Source organism: Anas platyrhynchos, chromosome 5 (genome assembly GCF_047663525.1).
Source record: "Anas platyrhynchos isolate ZD024472 breed Pekin duck chromosome 5, IASCAAS_PekinDuck_T2T, whole genome shotgun sequence".
Lineage (NCBI taxonomy): Eukaryota > Metazoa > Chordata > Aves > Anseriformes > Anatidae > Anas > Anas platyrhynchos.
Window position 1 is genome coordinate 34349315 of NC_092591.1, and position 23734 is coordinate 34373048.

The window sequence follows — 23734 nt, forward strand, 5'->3', positions numbered from 1 at the left end:
CACAAAGAAAAGGACATGAAGCACGGGTGGAAAAGTGACATCAAGGGACATTCACATCAAAAGAAGGCAGATGTGAAAATGCAACATCCAGATGCTAGTAAAATAAAACACATGGATTAGAGATAAAGCAATTTTGCTCTATAAGCTATAAGGAATGTGAGTTTCTGGCCACCTTGTGGAATATATTTAAACATTTGTGCACTTCATGAAAGATTTTTAAGAAAGATGGACAAGAATCATGGTTTGAAGTTCATTTAAATGATCATTTGAAAGCCAAATGGAAATAGAGAATTTGCTCATCCAGATTGCTGAGCAATCCAGCTCAGATCACCCTGGATGCAAACAGGGCCCAGGAGAAGGAGCTTCTGACATAGGTCCTCATGCCTCATCTAGACAGAGGGGAGAAAACACTCCTGTTGCCATCTCCAGGCCCAAGGGAAAGAAGAGAGAAAAAAATCCCACAGCAGTGCCTTTCCCAGCTACCTCGTGGTCTTGCAGGTCTTCCTCTAGATGAAGAACATCCTTCAGTGCAGCAGCAACCACCCTCCTCCGGTTTTGCAGGAAATTCTGTTCATCCGCGCACAGGTCAAACCCCAGGCGGGCATCTAGGTTTCTTGGCCTGAAACACAGACCCTGGGTCCTGAGACCAGGGCACCAACATTATATATTACTACTTGCTGTGGTCAACTCTAGTTGCGCTTGTGTGTATGTTTACAAACTGGTTAATGGACAACATAATGTAATAAATGAGAAAGAGCAACACCACAGACAGGCCTCTGCTAATTGCTGTAGCTGCTACCAAGAATGCAAATGGGAATGCAGGGCAGAACATGACGTACTGCTGTGGTATTCGAATGAGGTACCTACAGCACGTTTCTGGTTTTGTTTGCTCATATAATTGATTTTTCAAGTTTCAGCAGTGCCTACCATATGTGCCTGTAACTAGGTAACTGCTGTCAACAGCCACCATGGTTAACTAGGAAAACAGCTACCACACCTTGTCTTTATTTTGTTGGTATTATACAGAAATATTATTTCTGTGCAGAACTACTGTCTCCATCTGTGGGCATAATAGTGAACACAAACTGAGACCTACTTGCTTAAGTGCAGTACCAGCTCAGAAACTTGGAGGAAAAGGGACCCGCAATATAGTTATCCATCACTGACTAAGGAGAACCTGGCAATCAAAAGCCTGAGACCAGAAGTGGAACACATCTCTGCTTACCAAGGTCTGAGTCTTTATGACCCCTGCTGATTTCAAATGAGCTTTGTGTACTTGCAAATGTCTCCCAGTTACAGTATAAGGCGTTGCTGGAGACTCACTTACCATTCGTTTGCCTTTACATACAAGTCGATTGTCTTGTCCTGAAAATAGCAAATGAAACAATGTAAGCATGCTCAGGTCATTAATCCTGCATATTCCTCCGCCACACCATCTATAGGCTGAGTTTTACTCTTTTTGCTGCTGTATGTGGTCAAGCAATGAATGGCCTGGGTTATGAGGTATGTAACAGGCTCCGGTGCAATCTGAGCTGGATAGAAGCATAGCCCCTCAGTTTTCCACAAATGAACACGTAGTTTGCCCTTTGTTTTCTAAGAAGCTCATTAAAAGCTGAACACCTGAACCACAGGCATGTGGATGTTCTGTTTTGCCTTCTGCTTCAGACTTCTCCCTTGCAAATTATCAGTATTAAATGTCACATATACTGTTAGCTCACATACAGTGTTGATAAACGTATTAGATATTCCTTTAATAAATTAGTTTCAACTCAGGACAGGGTTGAACAGCATGCCTGGAACCACATGCATAACAAAAGCCAACTAATAATAATAATAATAATAATAATAATAATAATAATAATAATAATAATAATAAATATTGCATAGCTATACTGTCACTGACAGTTATTCACAGTTTATAACTGCAGCATGTGTTGTACCTGACTGGATCCAAGTCACTGGAGTGTAAAATTCACATCACCCACCAAAATGAGAATGTATTGGGATGGAGTTTTATTAATAACTCACTTCTCACCTGTGCTACTGTTATTTTCTCTTGTATAGGAAGCAAGTTCAGAGCTACAGTCACAGACTCGTTCATATCCCTTTCATTTTGGCTTGATATAGACTGGAGAAAAAAAAATAATAATAATGAGGAGAGTTACACAAAAGACAAAAAGAAGTAAAAAGCAGTCTCCCCAGCCTCACATACATTCATTCACTTACCAATTCCCTGCATACACAGACCTCAGAGGTTCCCAAAGAAGCACACAGCAAAGAGCCATCTGCCCATTAGGGGTGACCACGTACCCTGCTGAGCAGCCTCCGCCGCGGCAGCGCCACAGCCAGCGCTGACTGGTGGTATTTGATGTAGTGGAACCTGGCTGGTGAAGTTGGGCACAGGCAGGAGCTCAGTGTGTGGGTCCGGGTCCCTTCATATGAGCCATCCACCGTTAGTGCAAATTTCCTCTCTGAAGGGATGACAGAAAAAACATCCTCATATCCTCACAAACAGGCCTCGCTTTCTGAAATACCCAAAACCACTGTGTATGTCTGTCCACACTTCTTAGCTATAAGAATATTCCATCTTGTGGGGACCTGAGCTCCACCAGTGCTCACTAAATTCACCACAGACTGCAAGTAATTTATGTTGGGGGCTATGAAGGTGTTTCAAATTTAAGTCCTTCCAAAAAATGTGGTTTGCAGTATGAAAGTATCCCTTCTTTGCACCACAGCATGTGAAGTTGGAGCCATCGAGAGATGCCAGAGCACAATGTCTTAAAAATTGCTTAGGAAATACACAGGTCCACAAGCGTAGGCTTAACACAATACCGATGTGCTACTTAAAATGTGCAACAGGTACTTTTGGTAATATATTGTGTGCATCTCATGTTTCATCTAGTGGCACATTTTATTTTGTTACACCTAAAGAAATGTTTAAAAGTGAAATTGAGCAAGAGAGGCTCAGTCCTTATCTTGCCCATTTTCTTTTTCTCTGAATCCAGAAACAGGATTTTGCTCCATTTGAGGACTTAGAAAATTTCAACACCCTTCACAAATAATTTGGAAAGTTATAAGCATCTGACAAGATATTATTATAGGGGAAAGTCTTCTGCAGGAAAACCAGACAACAAGCTCATCAGGCTGCACTCTGCAATTATCTCTGTGGTTTTGATCAATTACAGCCCCCTCCAGTCACTGACATTGCTGAGATTTTGCTTTGCATTGTCAACCATTTTGAACCAGAGAGTTCAAGGGTAAAATGCTGAGCACTTTTACCATAAAGCAGCCTACAGATTTTCTCTGTAAGTCAGCGAAGGCTCACCTGTGCTATCCTTCCTCATCTTGCCACCATTCACCTGCACATCTAGACAGGAAACTTCACGGGACTGGAAGAAATGATCAGAGAAAGAGAAAAGGCATTTGCTGCTGGTCAAGCCTGACCTCAGCCAAACCTCTATTCACATGCCCAGGCTGATGCCAGGCTGTCACCCCTCCACCAGGTCAAGGGAAGTGGCATTTGGCATCAGGAAAAAGGGCCCAGGGGAAGGGGTGCAGGGTGGGCACCCCAAGGAGAATGCTCAGCTTGGTTGTTCCCACGCAAAGGGGGATGATCTTCCACCCCAGTCCTGCTCAGTTTGGGCAGAGGCGAGCACTAGAGGCAGCTGCGGCCTCTCCCAGCCTGAGTCACCAGTGGGAATTGCTGGCACCAGCATTTGCCTGCTCCATGTCCAATGCCTCCATGCCACTCTATGGAGCAACTGCGCAGCACCTTTAATCCTGGTTCTGCAATAAGCATGGCCATACAGCAGGGAAAGAGTTAGGAAATAAAAATTACCACTAAGACGCCATTAGTAATAATGTTTTCAGGAGGATCCGGACTAAAAGACAAAATGGAAAACAATTAGTTCACAACTAGCACTCTCCCGGTGGTTTTTTTTGTTTGTTTGTTTGTTTTTGTTTTGTTTTTTTTTTTTTTTCTTTCTTTCATTATCTTTAAAAGCCTATCTTTGGATATGCAACATGAGTAAACAGCATATGAAATTCTAGCTGGACACTTGGTCCAATTTGCCTCTCTGAGGCTGAACATTAAGCCTGGGTACTGTATTTATGGAGAGCTGCTGAACAGAGGAGCTCCTTGTTGCATCAGACAGGATCATTTTCTGACACAAAAGTACAGGAATGGCAGAATTAGATTATTGCCCTATATTGCTGGGCAATCAGTACTGAAAAGCTGGTGAATTCATCCAACTTACAACAGAAGCACTAGGACTGATTTTCTTTCACATTCTCTCCATTAAAAGTACAGTCAGCATAGAAACAGGGTAAAAAATATTTGTAAATCTATACCCACAACTCAGATTTCAAGTATTTTTGCACATTCTTGTGACAAAGCAAACATCTGGGACAGACATCACAGGAAGGAGCAGGAGGGGTGTAAAACTTAAAACATCCTCCTGCACAGAGTGCCCCCTGCAGCCTGGCAAGCAGCAGCAATCAGGAGACATCTCCATGCCTCTCTCATTGCCTGTCCTAGCTCTTCAGTGTCTGGGTGCCTGGTATGGATTCACCCCTTCTCTGCTAAATGCACAAGCATTTCCTGAACACACAAATTTCCCTCTAGTTTATTCAGACTATGACAGTGTTAGGAGGGGCTGCAAGCATAAACAGATGTTTTGTATATCAGAAGCATTTGTTTGCTTGCATTTCTGTTGATTGACTCACCTGCTCTCCATTGTGAATTCAACCTCCAGCTCCTCTTTTCCCTGGGAAAGAAAATGAATTAAGTCACTGCATGTGGATTCCTCTGTGCTGAAAAACACCCTACAGGAATCTGTGCTTCTCAGGGAACTGGCTCCAAGCCAGTGTCCACCTTTAGTAACTTCACACACCACAGATTTCATTTTCTTTGCGTTTTATCTGTTATACTTCATATTACATACTTCTGATGTCATAGCCATTATATCGGCAGGCTTCTAGTTGACACTTTGTAAGCCAAACATATTGCAGGATCTCTTGACAGTTTCTCTGCCTTTCCACAATCTTAGATTCACCCTCTACTGCTTCACAGGCCACCTGCAATTCCTCTTTCCTGCTCACAAGCTCTCAGTGCTCCCCACTAATTCTCAGCATCACCAAGACTGAATTTCTCTGGTGCATACAAATCATCCTGCCTCTCTCCCAAGCCTCACCCACAACCTGAGCAAATGGGCCTGGTGGCTCATTAACATGGCAGCACAGCTGGTCATGCAAAGCCCAGGGTGTTCTGGAGAATGAACTTTGGTTATGAAGTCAAGACCACTATTTTTTATATCAGTTGGACATGAGTCACAGCTCAAAACCATGAGCTCCAACTGCAAAGGAAAGCCTAAAGCTCTCAACATTTTGACATCAAGTAGAGCAACCAAACAAGCATGATAATGTCGGCCAACTCTATCTGTAAAAGCAGCACCCAAAATTTACTGTAATTACTGAGGCAAAACTGGGCACCAACCCCTGAAATAGATGGGCATATTCAGATGACTAAATCGACAGTAGGAAAGGCCTCTATTCTGGGCAGGTGAGATGAAAGCTGAGAAAACCACATTCTTGCTTGACCATGTCCCCTTAGCTTTGTCTTTAAATTTTATCCCTACCTGTGGATTCAGCTGGAAACTTAGCTGAATGTTTTCTCCAAGCTGGATTTTGGAAACATCAAAGAAAACAGTAAGGAGGTGGTCATCTTGTGTCATGTTGTCCTCATCACAAACTTTCAGCTCCAGAATGTTCTGGGAACAGAAAAAATAGATTGTATGAGATTTAACAAATATAAGATGCTACAGTTACTTCCGTTCAGCTGGAGGAATTTGGGTTAGAAGTTTAAGAAGGAATGCAAAGGAAACAATAAAATAGAAGTTTTGCAGTTATTCTCTACAGGCTCCATTGACTGTGCAGGAATACACAGTCTTATGCATGTATCAAAAGCTAAATAACTGCAGTTAGACAGTATGAATACTTCACAAAGAAACTCAGGAAGACCCACAGTGTGGGAAGCTATGGTACCATTTCATGTCTGGTAAGAAAAATGACTTTTAGGCAGGGAAGGGGGCATCTGGACCTTCAGCCTGACCATCAGGAGGTGGGTAGAAGGCAAATGCCAACTGTCAGGGATAGCTGCGGTTCCTACCTTAACCTGGCTCTGAATCGTGAAGTGGAAGGTCTCATTCCACGTTGGGTTCTTCGTGTTTGGAATCGTTTTGGTGCGGAAATGCTGCACTGAGGCTGTTGGCAGGCTCAGGCTCACGTAGCAGTCAGACTGGGTTACTGCAGAAGAGAAGGGAAGCGTGAAAGCAATGGACCAGTGGGCCACATTTAGTAGCCCGTAAGCTGTGGCACTGTATGAATTTTTAAGCTCTGTACACAGCACAATATGCAGAATGTGAGCTGGGATCCTAGATAAGGTGCCATCAAGTCAATGCTGTACAGCCAAGCTGACTTCACCCTTTGTGAAATCCTAGCATTTTTCTCTTCTTGAGAGCTACCTCTTTTCATTGTGGGAAAAGTAACAGTGAAAATAATGGGCCATGCCTTAACGTTTCTGGGGTAGCTCTGGCTGTAAGTTCTGTCCTGTCTACTTTTCAGAGTATCCTTTCTTTCCTCTAGCACATCTGGCTGCCAACACATTGGCAGTGAAAGCTATTTGCACTGAAGGTTCTTATGAAGGACCACTGCTGTCAGAGGACACGTCTCTGCTGAGGCACCTTATCTCTGGCTCCCTTCTTCCCTTTGGAAGATTAAAGGGAACATATACACTGTGAGAGTTCAACAACAGAGCCTTTCAATAAAAGATGTATATATTCCTTCAGAGGAAATAAATTGTATTTAATCCTTTGTGAAGTGGATTAAAATAAGCACACGGAAGAAAGGAATTGGAAATATTGAGCAGTTTGAAGGTATAGCACTTGTTTTAAGAAGCTGTCCTGAAGGAGAGTTTTAGCCAGTAAAGCTCTATTAAAGTATTTTTAATGTCAACTCCACCTTTGTGCCTCAGAGTAGTAATGACATTTGCAATATTATGTACAGATGAAAAAGCTTGTCTGTGCTTCCCAGACCATACTGAGATGCTGCTGCTGCTTTGCACAAGATTGCATTGCTTTTGCTTTGTTGTTTCAATTAAGGGTGTGTTCAAGTCATAAAGTTCACCTATGAATTTGAATGTGCCCAGTTGCTAAGTGGGGCAAACTTTATGGTTTTCATTTTCCTTTCCCTGATGAAGAGGTTAGCTGTGAAGTTTGGCTTCCCACATGAGCTCCTTCATAAGTGAGGAATATTTAGGACCAAGGCTTAAGAATGAAACAGTGTTTAGCAGCTGTCTGCAGTGGTTAGATCATCAATGAGCACTTTCATTCTGAAGTCAGAATAATCTGCCTGTGAATGCTTTTTGTCATAGTCATTAAGCAATAAAATGCAAATGTGAATCATGAGATAAGCAATCCTTTGGATTCACACTCCAGGGTCCAGGATGACCACCATACACAATATATATATATATATTTTTTTTTTGTTAGGAGCAATAACTTATGCAAGTACCAGATGGAGTAGTGCCCAAAAATGTAAATCCCATCATCAGCATTGCTATATGTATGTCTCTTCCAACCAAGACAATTCTGTGATTCTGTGATTTAGCATTGTCCCACTTAGTTTTATCAGGGGGTCTGACTTTTGGGAAACACCTTGGCCCCTTAGTGCACTCTATGTGTAACTGAAGAATTAACAAAGACATTTTATTTATTTTTTTGATGATTCCCTTTGAGACTTAAGTCATCTTTGTTTCTAACAGTCCTAATAGCTTCCAAACTTCCATGTCTATAGAGGAAAAGTCTGTATGAAAACATTTTTTGATGCTTTGTAACTCCAGATTGAGATCTACACACTGCTGTCAGATCTTGTCCCCTCTGGGAGGAGGACCCACTGAAGTTTGTGAATGACCCTGCAGTTCTGCCTGACTGGCTGCAAGTACGAACAGGTGCGAACACTCTGCCCAAGCCCATCAATAACACAGCAAAACACCACATCACATTATATAAAGGGACTCTTTGTGTATATATACAAGGCTCCCATTACCAGGCATGTGCAAACAAATCGTCAGTATGGTACGTAAGCCTAAAAGCCAACTGACTACAGGAGGTGAACAGCAGCAATGATGCTCACACATGATGTACCCATCAGAACTTCCCAGCAGCAACCTGTGTCCCTCCCATTGACCATGACATGTGAGCAGCTGTTGAAACATGCTTGAGATGGCAGCTGTGGTATCACCATGGGGCAATATCCTGCCAAAAGCAGGTGTGGCAGCAGGTGCTTATGAAAGCCCAGTCTCTTCATGCAGTTATTACACTAAGTTTCTAATTAGCTTCCAGGATAGCAGCAGGACTGGATTTTAATTGTGCTTTACCATTAGAAAGCATTACAGTGACATGACCAATGCTAAACAACATTGGCTTCAGTACCAATGCTGTACCCCTAGACAACAGCAGGGCACCAGCTGTTCTGGCTCAAACTGAAGTCTCATTCCTCCCATAAACAGCTCACATTCAAACAAGGTTGAACCAAAATTTTAACCATTTTTTCTCCCCTCTCTCTCTTTTTTTTTTTTTTTTTTTTTTTTTTTTTTTTTTTTAATGTGGTCTCAAACATTGAGCTGCTTATCCAGATCATCTCCGTGATCATGGATTTTCTTCATCTGGACCCATCCGTCTCATGAAATACAAACTATCACTACCATCTGAGGAAAGTATTATTCTTCATCCAGCACTGGGGAGAAGAGAGACCTGGCTATGGATGGGTACAGTGGCATTGCTACCATCTAGAGTACAAATTTAGATATTTTAGATCATTAATTAATTAATTGGGATTTTTTAAAGACATGGGTTACTTCTGTGGAAATAAACACCTTCATTTCCAAGGCCCTTAACAGACTTACCATATTCATTCAGGCCTGGGAGAATGATTCCTGCTTCCTGGCAACATTCAACATTAATCTCCATCACCTGCTAGCTAAACATCAATAAAAAGCTTTCACACACTCTCCCATCCTACCCTTCATTAGGGTGGCACACCCTACAGGTATCCATAAAACTATCATTTTCATTCACATCTCTATAAAGCTGTCCTTTGCTGAGATTTTGCCAAACAACAATTTTTCTGTTTTCTTGGCCCTTACTGGGCTTTATCAGTCCACATCTTCTTATTTTATAATGAGATTTCAAGCAGCATCTAGAACAATAGGCTGTCAGTACATAATTGCAACTGCTTAAATATCATGGTGAAGTAAGTAATAAATAACAATGAAACTATAACAACAGTGCAAGAACCAAACACTGGAGGAAGTCTGTGGGTTCCTCTAATAAATATCATATTGGACCATAGTTCCTCAAACAATAATGTATTTCGCTGGCTATGTTTCATTGCAGGATCTCAAGGATCTTTCCATGAATTGATTTCATGCATGTCAGAACTGCAACTGCAATGCCATAAAATATAAACTATACACGTGCTTCATAATTTTATAAATTATTATATCCAAAATATCAAGCCTTACATTAAAAAAAAGATCCAAAATGTAACTTTGCAAAATTATCAAACCTAAAAAATAGCCCCCTCCCCAGCCTCCTGAACTTCAGAAAACATCATTATTGCACTTAAAAAATGCTGAAGAATATTTTTTAACTCTATGCCAGTCCAGTTAGCCCAGTGCTCCTCAGCATCCACTGAGGGCTCTAAAATATTTTCAGGAAGCAGACCATGATGGTTTGAAAATGCTCATCTCAACATTTCCATACGGTTTTGCTTTTTTACTTTTTTTTTTTTTTTAACCTTAATACTCTGAGGTATTTTGTTTTGTTTTAGTTTGATTTGTTGATTCCGCTTAATTATTTTTTTTCTCTCCAGAAATCATGTTCTTCAGCCCTTTTGCCCTTTTTTGGGAGAGATCTTTGGTCTTATGAAGGTTAGACATCAGTGTCAGAGGAGCCCATGACCCATATTTTGCGAATGTATGAGGAAGTTTGTTAGAGGGCAAACATCACATAATACCCTTAGCCTTCACAGTTTGAAATTCAGAAACTTCCTAAGCCAAATTTCATTGCACTTGTTTTCTTCTATGAGTTCATCCAGTCTCTGCCTTGAACTCGCCCAAATTTTTGCCATACATAGTCTCCTGCTGTGAGGAGCTCCCTAGGTGAAACAGCTGCAGGAAAGGAAAAAAAAAAAAAAAAAAAAAAAAAAAATTTTCTTCTGTTTGTTATCAAGCTATGATGGCTGCCCAAGGACTGGAAAAGGCTGAGCATGAAATTTGAAATTCTTTACAGAAAAAATACTGTTTTTAAAGGTGTGTTGGATTGGTGTACATACAAGTCTCACACCATTAAGGAGTCAGGATGCAGATGAGGTCCACACCCAAATCTGGGAACTGGCAAGTGTAGCTGGTCCAGGAATATTAATAACCCCAATGAGCCTGATGGGGATGTGGGTGTGTTCAGTGGGAAGGGGGAATGTGGAGATCATAAACAAGCACTAAAGTCATAGGTGATATCAATAATGTCACTGATGCATCAATACACAAATGGAATTAGTGTTGACATATAATTTACACATTGATGAATCAGTGGGAAAAAGATGGAATAGTACAAGGATGTATGAAATAAATTAAGGGTTAAATATTAGAATGAAGCAATTCAAATAGTCTTAGATCAAAATATTATGCACTGAACTTCCATTAAGGATGTTGTAATATCTGTTTTGTAGTAGATATTAGTGAAGTTTTGAGACTATTATGGTGTATTGATTTTCCCATTTCCATGTATTATCTAGAAGATAAAGCAGATAGAACAACAATGAAACTAAAGTGCAGTACCAAGTAGGGAGGAATTCTAAGCACTAGGTGAGTATTAAACACGGTGATACAAAGACTGTACAGAAATCATGCAATAAATGATCTTTAGAGAGAAAATAACAAAAAGGGATTCATCTCCAAAACAAAAGGATGGGCATAACTGGAGAGAAGCAGAAAGAGCTAATTTAAAGTTTAGAAGTAGTTGACACTTTTCACCTGCCTCTATACAGCAAGGTTTCCAGGAAAAGGAAAATGATATAAAAGAAAAAGGATGAATGAGAAAAAAAAAAAATCACTGTTAGTAAAACGGTATTGTAAAGAAGTCAGCATAGCTGGTGATGGATGCCCACATGCTTCTGGGTTCCCTAAGGCTGTGCTAAGCTAATCTTTAGGGAACTGTAACAATGACTGAAAAAAACTTTAAAATATTACACAGCAATACACATACAAAAAAGCTAAATTTTGTGAGTTGTGCATTTTTCATTTTAAGTCTCCTAGTTTCCTTCTTCTCACAGAAAGTCATATAGTTACCAACATGAAATTTGCACTAGCTTTTACATTGCCAGTAACTTTAACCAGACATTAATATATTTTAAAATTCGAATCGTGTTTATTTTATATATTCAAGAGTACCCAATTGAAATATGTGACCTAAACAAGTCTGTCTGTATATCAAACTACATGCTGAAGCCTTAAAAGCAGACCTTCCAGAAAAATGTTAATGACAAATTTCACACTCAACAAAACATGAATGATTCTGGAAATAAACAGCAGTCAGTAAAAAAAAATTCAGAAATTAAGTGTATGCAAGGCAGTGTCATGACTGGTACAAAGTTTGTAATCCTCCAAGTACAGTGTCCTGGGTAAAAAGCTGAATTTAAGGGAGGCAACATTACTAGTTGAGTCCTTAACTCCAGGAGTGATAATATGAAATCCTAGTCAAGGCAACCAAAAACCAGACATATCATTCCTGTTTCCTTGTCTTCCACTGGATGGAGGCTTCAGTCCATTCAGACTCACAAACTGACACACTCACAGCCTGTCTGTGCTTCCTACCTGCAAATCTCCTAGTATGCCAGTTTGGATACCAAAAGACCGGCTGCCCTGCTTCACAGGACAATTTCTTCTATACCAAAATATCATTCCTAATTTCTCTTATACATCTTGGACAGTTCTTTTAGGGATTCTCTTTCCTTACCCTGTGGAAGTACCCAACAAACAAAGAATTCACCTTTACAAGTACAGTATTTGCTTTGTTTGTGCCATCCATGGTTTGACTTACATGACCATTTCAAACAGATTATAGCTTGGCAATATTGGTGGTGAAATGCTTGTTACTCTTTTTTTTGCAAGCAACATCCAATACATGCTTCACAGCATAAGGCAAAACAGCCTTAGCCTGGGGAGCCTGTGCAGCTCCAGACCCCAGGCCATGCTCTGAATGCATCACTGCCTTCAAACCACTCCTCTGGGCAGAGGTACAGGCTGGGAACATGCCTCTGGCTGGGAAGCAGAAATGCTCAAGCATCTCAGCACCTGGTCCAGGCCCTAAATATTTCTACTATTGGGAAGGAAAGCAGCAAGACATAGGCAACTCTCTTCAGAACAAAAATAGTTTGAAGACAAAAACAAAATATGTTGATCTGGATGAGAATAAGACATAGAGGAGTTTTGGTAAGCTCATTCTCATGTGGAGAGCTTAATAGAACATGAATATCTGGGGAGATATTTAAGGGCAGTATTTTTCCACACTTCTTTCAGCTCAGAGTACACTTCAGTACCTTTAAGTAGATTTCAGCTGTAGCAAGAGATTTCTGTCCAGCCTCTAATTGAACTTCAGATCTCCTTTCTACATGATACAAATTATTCATAGGGACTCTTCTTCCCCATACATTCAGCAAAAAGAAAGTATCTTACTTCTCGTCAATAAAAATGAGTGATAAATTTCTGTTCCTATGCCTTTCGGCTCTAGAGGAACAACAGAATTCGAGGCTAATCACTATGGAAAGGTGCAAAAAAATCTCTTGTACTGCATCATTTTAACTGAACAAATTTAACTTCGTGTGGTTCATACAGAAATATTCTGAACTGAGACTTTCCTATCTGTGTAAATGAATGAACACAAGACAATCAGCCATCTCCTCAGACTGGAGGTGATTGTTACTCATACCTTTTACTCTTCTGCTTTGCAGTTCAGGTATTTATGGAGCATTAATAAAGTTCTACATACCTGTTGACTTCCAGGCACTTTGTAAACATTACTAAGAATAAAAACAGCTAATAGAGCAAGCACTCAACTAAGCTTTGAAACACGCATCTCCTATAGCTGAATCAAATGGGACAGTCATAGAATCATAGAATTATTTAGGTTGGAAAAGACACAGAAAATGATCTAGTCCAATGATCACCTAACACCACCAAGACCACCACCAAACCATGTCGATAGGCACCACATCCACATATCTCTTAAATACCTCCAGGGATGGTGACTCTACCACTTCCCTGAGCAGCCTGTTCCAATATTTAACTAGTCTTTCTGTTAAAAATGAATCCATGACAGATGTCAAATATCCAGTCCTAAGCTCACATAAAATGATCTGTGCTATGGACAAGTTGGACATTACTGTATGAAGGAACCGTAGAAGTGACCACCATCTAAACTTCTCATTGGATCATTCCTTATGACTAAATAACTGTTCTTTGTTTTGCATTTGAATCTGCATTTTATACATTCTATGCAAAAAGAACTACTGAACTACAGCTGGCAGCTGGATCTCAGCATTACACTGGTAAAGATATATAAAAATTATATATAAAATATATATAAAATTCTCTAATTACAGTTTTTCACCTTCACCATACCATAGTCAAACCTCTTCTCTGTCTTTCCCTCTCCTTTTATAAATACTCTGTGATGTTTGTGACACTTAGTAATTTTCCAGGTAGTTTTATAAGCACATGGACAATCCAGAGGTATAAAGATACTCACACAGGTCTGCTTTCCTGGCATTTTTCATCCGTATTATTTTTACAGTGAACAAGTTGCATGGAGAGGGTTCTGTCTGTAGAACAACATACAAAAAGCATGGGATTAACATGCAGAGAGAAAGAACAGAAGCATAGTCATAGATGGTTGGTATTGAAATGTTTGAACACTATCTAAAATGTTTCCAGACTGAGGTTCTTCCTTATGCATCATCTTCTCTGTCTTCCCAGATTTACAGCCAAGTGTGGCCAAAGACCTCAAATGCACACTCAGCCACAGACCAAACCTCCAATGCCCTCCATTTTCCATTCTGAGGAAACTTTTGGAAACCCTCAACTTGTGGTGGCTGACTAACTCTTACAATGCAACCACAGAAAAATAAGCGATAGTGAACCTTGCTGTGTTATTAATACAGCTGATACACATCTTGGTCTGTGCAAATTCAGAGGATGTCATATATATCTACTATATTTCACAATAAATAGTTGACAATCTAGCAGGGCAGGAATTAGTAATGATATCATGATGTAACGACACTGCGTGTCAGGTGGTTTATAGTCATATAGCTCCATTGTTATGTTTGACATAAATCAGTGCTGGCTCTCAGACAATGAAGAATAAGAAATATCTTCCAGGGACCTATCTCAGATTTCTCAAAAGGGGACAGTGAAAACAACTGTTCTGTAATTATTTATGTCAGAATAATTCAGTTTATCCAATTTTCCTTATGCAGAGGTCACAGAAAAGTGTCATTGGAACTCCTGTGAAACCACCTAAACATCAGTGGTTATCAAAGATATTTTACAAATCTGCCAGGGAACTGGTTTGATTTTGTCATCCTCCCTCATCTAAAGCAAGGAGTGGACAAACATGGTACTTAATCAAAAGTATGGGGTCTGAAGGTGAGGTAGTTTATCCCCTAGATAATTGTGTTCTCTTTTTTTAAAAGGAATAAAAGGAGAAAAAAATTGCATTATTAATGCTCTGAACCACCACCAAACAACAAAAATAGAAACAAAGAATAAAGTCTCTGTAGCAATGTAACAAATATGTAAGAGAGTGCTCATGCACACTACCCATAAAGCAGGGAATATCACTGCAACAAATACATAGATAGCTGTACAACAGTGAAAGCCTTCTGTGTTACCATTCATTCCCTCATGCCCCCAAGTTCCCAGAATTTCTAAGAGAGCTCATATTTCATTCCTTACATAATACCAACTTTCTGTCTTTCCCTATGCAGTCATTGACATTAGTAATGCCTCTTTGGTTTGCCTTCGTAGCTTGTTTTGCCTAATCCCATTGGAGGGAATTGAAAGACAACAGCCAACATATAAAAAGATGTCTTTTTTTTTTTTATTGGAGATTTACAAAATATAGTAAAATTACAGCAGCATTAGAGCCTTTGCATTCCTCAAGGGAAAACACAAATTGGGCACAAAACCCAGGCAGAAGCTTTCAAATTGGGTACAAAACCCATTGCCCTCAGCTCTGGTGCTAAAGAAGGAATCTCGGAGCTGAAGACACAGGAACAACAACACTTCCCACAGAAGATCCCCACTACTGTTAAGGCTGCCTACACAGTTCATCCCAGAGCCTCCTCTTCCCTTTTCTTACCTGGCTTGTGCTGTAAAACACCCCCATCGTGGTCTTCTCCGCGTTCAAGACAGATGTGAAATGTAGCAGTGGATGGGTGCTGAGGAATGACCACGAGGCAGCTTCTCCTGCTTTAAGCTGCCTGGAGCAGACAGACAGGTGTGTGGGTGCCTGACTCAGAGCCCGCCTCACCCCAGCCACTTGAGCAATTCCCCAGTTCCTCCTCCTCGCTGCTGGCAGGTGAGTGCCTGCAGCTGACACACGAACAACCCAGCTCTGGCAGTGCAGGACAGCCTTGGGAACTGGGGCCAGAGGGGCATCAAGACCCAACAAGGATCTCCCCTTCAGAGTTCTGGGCACTGAACAAATATTTGGTACTCATGAGCAGCCCCATTCCTTCTTTAGGAGGCCACAGAGCTTTTGCATTATGGAGGGCTGTCAGACTGCCACCTCTTGTGTGGAGTCAGCTGGCATCAGGCACTGTCCATCTGTCTGCCCAAGAGTAGGAGTCAAGGGCTTCTTTGGCCAAAGATATCCAAACAAATCATTGTGCAGACAAAATGATTGTAGTTTTTTTATTGCCTATAGGGAGAAGATGGGTATTTGCTTAAATACAGATCTGAAAGACAATTTTTCATTCCTATGAATGCTTATGAATTCCTATTTCAGCTTCTTCTGTGATGGTTTTATGCAAGAAATTCTCATTCAGACAAGCAGTTACTGCAGTGAAAAATAGTGCATGAAAATTTGCAAATCAGCTGTTGAGACTGTAAGAGTTTCCATAGTAAAGGCAAAGCTTTAACAGTTCACTCGCGTTCTCAAAAGGTTTAATTTTGCACACCTAAATTAAAAGTTTTGAAGCCAACAATCTCAGAATACATTAGGGTGTCACTTGAAATTAATGTTAATTATGCTTCGTGTTCTAGCATATTCTTTATGTCCCTGCATTTATGAGACCTCTCTGTGCAGGGCACTGTTAGCATCATATTAGGCGGTCTCTGAGTGAGGGAGTACACAAAGTGAATACACAAGACATAACGAGATGGAAGACAAAAAAAAATATGTTACCATTGATATTACGAAATTTAATTAAAAAATGGAACACAAAATAATTTCACTTCACTTTGCAATGGAATGAGAATTGACTGATAAATTTAACTTCACAGACATGCTATAACTTAAATGTCATAACAAACACCATCCAAATGTTAAACAGATGAAGGATGGATAACTAACAGATCACAAAAAGCAGTAGTCAAAGGAAATATTCCTAAAGAGATTGCAAACAGCTCAGTTTTAAGCCTATTGCAGGTTTTATAAATAAAAAATATTTTTGGCACCCTGTTTCAAACAGATGATACTGAAATTGGGAAGATAAAGAACTGTGGAGTGATCTGAGGACAGGAGGAACTCCCTTTAAAGAAGAAAAAGCCAGCTTTTGTATCAGCCAGCAGGACATAATGCAGGGATACCCCAAGGCTGACATGGGAAGGAGCATAGCTATGTCAGTGCAGTAATTAGTCATAGTTAAAAGATGGACTAATTAGTTCTTATGAAAAGTAGGGTTAATGTGGCTGAGGCTGTCTCATGTGCCTATCTGTCTTTTTTTTTTTTTGTCCTGTTGTTGAACATGTTTTCCTTGTAAAATGGACAGAACACAGCTTCCATTCTTCCCAGTTTCATTTCCACCAAAAAAGGCCTAGGAACCATGACAGTCAAACCAAAGATAACCCTGGGAAACACCCAGATCCCTTGAGCTGATTCTAGTGTTCTGAAGCTGAACCATAATTAGCATTGCTTCATACCATGCAGGACTAATAATGTCAATCTACACATGCAGTACTGCACGCAGTTACACTGTGTCCTTCAAAGTGCTGCAGTAGCATGAACACAATGAACACTCTCATAGGTCAAAAACATGGCCCAGTCCTTCTCTTTCACCACCCAAACTGCTCCAGATACACCATCAGCTGTTTTTCCCATAGCACAGAAGTATTTTTTCTATTTCCTAGAACTTGATTACACATAAACAAATTTGTCACTTCAGAGCATAATCAATCACAGAATCACAGAATTTCTAGGTTGGAAGAGACCTCAAGATCATCGAGTCCAACCTCTGACCTAACACTAACCAGTCCTCCACTAAACCATATCCCTAAGCTCTACATCTAACCGTCTTTTGAAGACCTCCCGGGATGGTGACTCCACCACTTCCCTGGACAGCACTTTCCAATGTCTAACAACCCTTTTGGTGAAGAAGTTCTTCCTGACATCCAACCTAAAACTCCCCTGGGGCAACTTAAGCCCATTCCCCCTCGTCCTGTCACCAGGCATGTGGGAGAACAGGCCAACCCCCACCTTGCTACAGCCTCCTTTAAGGTAGCTGTAGAGAGCAATAATGTTGCCCCTGAGCCTCCTTTTCTCCAGGCTGAACAAGCCCAGCTCCCTCAGCCGCTCCTCATAGGACTTGTTCTCCAGACCCCTCACCAGCTTCATCACCCTTCTCTGGACTTGCTCAAGCACCTCGATGTCCTTCTTGTAGCGAGGGGCCCAAAACTGAACACAGTACTCGAGGTGCGGCCTCACCAGAGAGAGTACAGGGGGACAATCACTTCCCTAGCCCTGCTGACCACGCTGCTTAAAGACTCTCCCCTGATCTCAACACCTGTACTATCCTGGAGCTCAAAGAATACTTTTGACCATATGAAACAAAAGATGACCTGATTCAGAGTGGGTTTTGATTAATATTTTTTAATGGATGGTGAAAAGTCTGTATATTTTAACACTGATTGTAACTTGAAAAAAAGCTTATTTTCAAAGACAGGTGAAGAAAGACAGCTGAATTAAAAAATTTATAGTAGACAAACACATCAGATATAACAAGTTTTAGGGTGTCAATAATTAAGATAAGCAATAACAAACAATGGATTAGCTATCAATGAGCGAAACTCCTGTTCAAGGGATTGCTGTTCTGCTGAACAGAAAAACACATATGAATACTGGTTTGATTCACATTTTTAATGTGCTACGATATTTCATTATCTCAGAAAACATGATGTTAAATTATATGGAATATATCTCCATTAGTAAAGTAACAAGGTAACAAAACTAAATGTAAATATGCTGCTTTGTAATTTACAGTGGTTTAATCAAAAACAAGTTTCAATATGTTCATCTGAACAGTCAAATAGGAGGAATTGAAGTTCAGCAAGTCCTCAGGATGACACATTTTCTACTACACATTAAAGTGTCAAGTATCAAACATTTTAATCTCACAAGATCACAGACAACCCCAGAAATATTGCATTTGAAAGGTTAAAACTAGCAGATGATGGCTAATAGTTTCTCTGCTTCCTCCGTGCCACTGCCATGCGCAAGGCCCGAATAATCAACTTCTCATTATTCAGGACATTGTAATCAGTCAGCTTCACCAGTTTGTCAAAATTCTCTTCACTGAAGCACACCTCCCTTGTTGTAAATGGGGAGAGAATCGTGGAGACATCAACTTTGCCTTCAGACATCTCTTCAGGGCTCCTTTCCACACCTGAGGGAAAAACCACAAGATACACCAATCAGGTTTTATTGCAGCATGTAGTTCCTATCATTCATTTAAGTAATTATAGGCAGAAAATGGAGATTTGGAGGAGAAAAGAGGATTTGCCAGAGGGATGTAAAAGTGGTCCAGTAGTATCATGTTTTTCAGAGCTTGTCCAAACCTGATGTACACCCAAATGTCTGGGAAGGAAAACAGCACATATCAGCAGAAACATTTGTAGACCACTCATTAGACAACAAAGTCTTGGCTGCTCAAACTGGGAAAGAAGAAGCAAGAGAAAAACCAATCATCTTATACTGGGTGAAATAACATTCACTGAAAGATCAGGAGAAATGATGGCCCTTCAGAGAGATATCATAGCTCATATAAAAAACAACAAAAACAAAAGATCTCAGTGCACTCAGTTCTGAAGTGATGAAGTATCCCTGAAATCTTCCAGAAGGTTCTGCTTCTTTTTGCAGAGAGTGGTGCATAACAAGTGTATGTCAATAGAGTAGAGAACCTGCTACCTATGCTGTGTGTATTTTGGGAGTTTCACCTTCATGCTATATTTAAAAAATCCTGTGGAATAAACACCGGTTTTAATCTTAGATGTATTAGGAGAGCTTCTGTAGTTCCTACAGTTCAGATGTAATGAGACAGTATTTATTTTTGTCAGTGATGAGACTGACAATATCAACATTAGAAAGTTAGAAAGAAGGTCAGAATTGGTAGTGAGATATTAGATATGAAATGGAGAGGACACACCAGGAAATTGACTTTTTATTAAAATTGCTTGCCACAGATGACTCACCAGGAGCTTTGTAATTCTTGAAGGTGTCATTTACTAGGGGAAAAAACAGCACCGTTGGAGCATGTGGACTGTCAGAATCTTCAAACACATAGCATTCCTTCAAGTTTTCCCTGTCTTCCTCGCTTATTTCAATTTTGGGAAATGGAATTCCTTGCCCCGATATGTATTTTGCAATCTGGTCCAGAGGCTGGATAAATAAATAAAATAAGAAGAATCAAATATCAAAAGAGACCTAGAGTTTTTTTGGGGGCTTTTTTAAAATAAAAAGTAAAACAACTTCAGCAGCTAATATTAATATTCCAAGGCTTGGATTTTCCCCTGGGAAGATGTTAATTTTCAGAGAGAAATGGCTGTAACCACAGCATACATTACAGTTTATCTTATTTCCTGCATTGCTTCAGGCAAAACAAGAAAACAGTCACTTTATATAAACTTGCAAATACAGCCAAAAGCCAGAGGACTGATTTTACAGTTCCAATTAAACATGTTCTATAAATGGGTTCAGAAGGGAAAGGCAAAGAAACCGGAAGAACAGAGAAGGAACCAATCAGTCCAGATATTCTGCATCACTTCGACTTCTTAATTGTTTACAACTTTCCCAGTCTTTCTGTCCTCTGCATGGTTTGTGATTGTTTGCTAATGACTTCCTATTAACAATTATCAACATACCTTATGATATCATTAAAAAAAAAACAAACAACAATTTGTTTTAACAGCTATATTAACTATAAGCCTATGTTTATTTTCATATTAACCTCCCTAAGAACGCAACAGTAATTATATTACTTCTCATTATTAATCAAGTCCAGTTTCAGCCAGTCCCTTTCCCTAAGACTGATAGAAGAAAAAAAAATGATGACAGAAAAGGATCCCAGATGCCATGACTTTTCTTACCAGCGTCTGGGACCCTCCACTGTAATTTAAATGCAGGATGACATCCACCTCCCTTTTTGATCTCAAAAGTGGTGGGTAGCTGGTATTGATGAAAAATCCCGTATCAACCAGGGAGAGCTCATCATCTGCTGTTTCCATCAGCTTATTTGGGAAGGAGTCTATCACTGTGTCTGAAATACAAATATTTATTGTCAGTAAGCGAAAAACAAGATTGACTGCTCCTCATAGAAAGTTAAAGATGGAAGAATGGAACCCCGTTTTCCTTGCCTTCCTTCGATGACTCACAAACAGCACTGATTTACAGGAATGAATGGCACAATACAGTTTCTTCCTTCCTGGACACCTCATACAGCTTTGGCCCTAAAGAATAGGTTATTCCCGTCTCCTCAGGTTGAGCTTGCATTGTCCACTGGAACACAATCCCCAGACAACCAAGCTCAAATTTACCCCCAAAACAAACAAACACAAAAATGAAATGCATTTGAAATCTGGTTCCCATTTCTTCCATCTAAGGAAGGGAGAAGTGCAGTTTCAGGAAGTCAGTCACATTTTTTCCTGTCTCCACATCAGAAATCGTAAATGAATTCCCAAGCCTAAACCTGCCCAAATTGTTACTGAAGGATGCGCTATGTTACTGTGCCTTTCCAAGTAGAGAATCCATCACTCTCCAGGTACTTGCTGTGCATCTGGAAGCCTCTGATAAAATTGGGGTACTGTGCAATTGTTGGGCGTCCTGTTAAGACATCTCTCAGAGCAGAGGAGAGAGTGGATGAGGGAGTGAGTAGACATGTGTCAATCTCGTAAGGATTCATGGACAGAAAGGGTTCTTCCTCTGCAAGAAAGGAAGCAGTTCTGAGTTTAGGACACTTTCCTGAAACAATATTTTTAAAAACTGAATAACTAATAAACACAGTTGTCACCTGAAGGTAAAACAAATGTAGCTATTAGCCCTGAAACTTATAACTGAGCCCAAATCAAACTCAGAATTATGCTCTGAATTAAATGACAGATACCTGCAAGCAGCAAGATCAAGGCAAACTCAACCTCACACTCTAGGCTTCATCAAATGATGCACACCTCTGCAGCAGTGTGAGGTGCAGAGAAGATCCAAGTGCTAAAACACAGGTAAACAGTACTGGCCTTTGAACAGGAAACCTCCAGAAAACATGTGACTGTCACTCAGCTGTAAACATTGGCTAACTTAGGGGGCCAGTCACTCTAGTGCTAAAAATAAATAAATATCTCACCGATATCTTTTACTCTGTCTCTGGTCCACCTACACCAGAAGTCCTCTGAATCAGCAGCCAAATTCCAGACATACATCACATCTATGGAAAATATACTACTCCACATGCCTGTAGTGTGAAAGAGAGAATATAAACTGATTGATGGAGTAGTTTTGGAAGAATTTTAATTGATACATACCTTCAGTCATTGGATACTTCCTTTCTGTCTGGATAGATATCTTCATGGGCACACTTGCTAAGTACCTCCTCACTAAAGCAATCTCACACCTGCTCAACCTGTTTGCTGGTGTCTTCACAGGGCTGTCCTCCACAAACCATGTGCTCACTAGCACCAGCTCTCTTTTGAGTAGACCAATTTTCCCTCTATGCAATAGTCACCTTGCATGTAGCAGATCCGAGTCTCTGGAAGCCTCTTCACTAGCCTTCCCATAAAGAACTCACTTCCAAAATGTTCTGCAGGAATAGACGCTCCGTATTTCAGGAGACTGACTTCATAAGGAGTGAACTCCAACCACTCTAATGGAGACAACAGCCAGATTGTGAAAAGGCAATGAAGTGTTAACTACTGCTAAACAGAATAGTGACAATGAATCACAGAATCACAGAATTTCTAGGTTGGAAGAGACCTCAAGATCATCGAGTCCAACCTCTAACCTAACACTAACAGTCCCCACTAAACCATATCCCTAAGCTCTACATCTAAACATCTTTTGAAGACTTTCAGGGATGGTGACTCCACCACCTCCCTGGGCAGCCTGTTCCAGTGTACAAATTGAAAAGATACTGTCCAGCTCATAACATGCTGTTCACCAGCTAGTGCTGTACCTATATTGCTCACAGCATGCTGAGAGAACACATGATCCTTTCACATCAAGGGAAGGTAGTCCTAGGCTGTGAAGTCTTTTGACACAGCAGTCTCCAGCAGACAAACCTTGGTCTAAATGAAACTGTAAGCATTCTCTGCAGTTAATATTGCCCAAAAGTGCGTATTGCTCAGGCATAGAGTGGTTCCTTTAGGGCAACAGCAGCAGAAAACCTAACATTCATCTGGCATCATGTACTCAGCTGTTCATATTAAACAAATATCGTGAAAATCAATAGCAGAGGAAACAGTGATTTTTGTGCCACTAGACCTAAAAACTCAGAGTTCTCTCTATAACTATTCCAAATAGGAGTAGGTGTAAACATTGTAAGTTAAATTAAAATGTTCCTGTGACCAGGATAAATTGTGAGTTTAGCATCTCCTCTGGTATAAATATATTTTTGCTCCTAGCAACATTTAGAAATGATCTTTTTGTGATTAGAACGAAAGGACTATTGTATTATTGAAGCTGATTACATCCAATTAGTCTTAGTTCAGATTACTTAAATTACAAAAGTATGAGAAAACTTTATTATCATTACCTCTGAATGCCTGAGCACTATAGTTGGACTTGAGGTTGATGGCCACGTAGATGGGCAATGGGTTCTGACCATTATCCACTGCCTGCCGCTGATCGGAGAGTCTATGTTCGTCTTTCTGGTTTTAATTAAAACTGGTTAATGGAATGAGGTGACAAACAACTTGTACTTGAAATTATATAACATCAACTATTAGTTTTATCCAGACTCTCCTTCCTGATTTCATCTCACTATACTGTTCAGAAGAGTATCTGCCTTGGAATATTCCAAACTTGGCAAGTATCCTGCAAACAGCAGCCCCTATATGGGTTCTCAGATTTTGAGATATGAAGAGAGGTTGTGAGTAGATTTGGCAAGGAAAAAAACAGTTCCCGGGAATAAATACGTG

The 23734-nt window shown here is 40.2% G+C and overlaps 2 protein-coding genes across 8 annotated transcripts in view; both read right to left on the bottom strand.

The window, feature by feature from the left end:
• The window catches only part of LOC101794396 (cytosolic phospholipase A2 epsilon), a 28027-nt gene extending 12394 nt beyond the window's left edge, over nt 1-15633 (bottom strand). Inside the window, exons 1-11 of the mRNA XM_005030442.6 lie at nt 15477-15633; nt 13863-13935; nt 6167-6303; nt 5637-5768; nt 4726-4766; nt 3839-3881; nt 3326-3389; nt 2311-2471; nt 2036-2128; nt 1328-1365; nt 484-640 (exon numbers count right to left, since the gene is read on the bottom strand). Of these exons, the coding sequence (XP_005030499.2) occupies nt 484-640; nt 1328-1365; nt 2036-2128; nt 2311-2471; nt 3326-3389; nt 3839-3881; nt 4726-4766; nt 5637-5768; nt 6167-6303; nt 13863-13935; nt 15477-15503 (966 nt within the window). The 5' untranslated portion in view covers nt 15504-15633. The remainder of the gene's footprint in view (nt 1-483; nt 641-1327; nt 1366-2035; nt 2129-2310; nt 2472-3325; nt 3390-3838; nt 3882-4725; nt 4767-5636; nt 5769-6166; nt 6304-13862; nt 13936-15476) is intronic.
• Nucleotides 15634-18190: 2557 nt separating this feature from the next.
• Nucleotides 18191-23734, bottom strand: part of LOC101794221 (cytosolic phospholipase A2 epsilon) — a 38244-nt gene continuing 32700 nt past the window's right edge. For all 7 annotated transcript variants that reach the window (XM_038180437.2, XM_038180436.2, XM_038180435.2 and 4 more), the window contains 7 exons: nt 23350-23464; nt 22324-22461; nt 21946-22053; nt 21339-21530; nt 20699-20868; nt 19805-19991; nt 18191-18999 (listed from right to left, as the gene is read on the bottom strand). In XM_038180437.2, coding sequence (XP_038036365.1) covers nt 18791-18999; nt 19805-19991; nt 20699-20868; nt 21339-21530; nt 21946-22053; nt 22324-22461; nt 23350-23464 — 1119 coding nt within the window. In that variant the 3' untranslated portion in view covers nt 18191-18790. The remainder of the gene's footprint in view (nt 19000-19804; nt 19992-20698; nt 20869-21338; nt 21531-21945; nt 22054-22323; nt 22462-23349; nt 23465-23734) is intronic.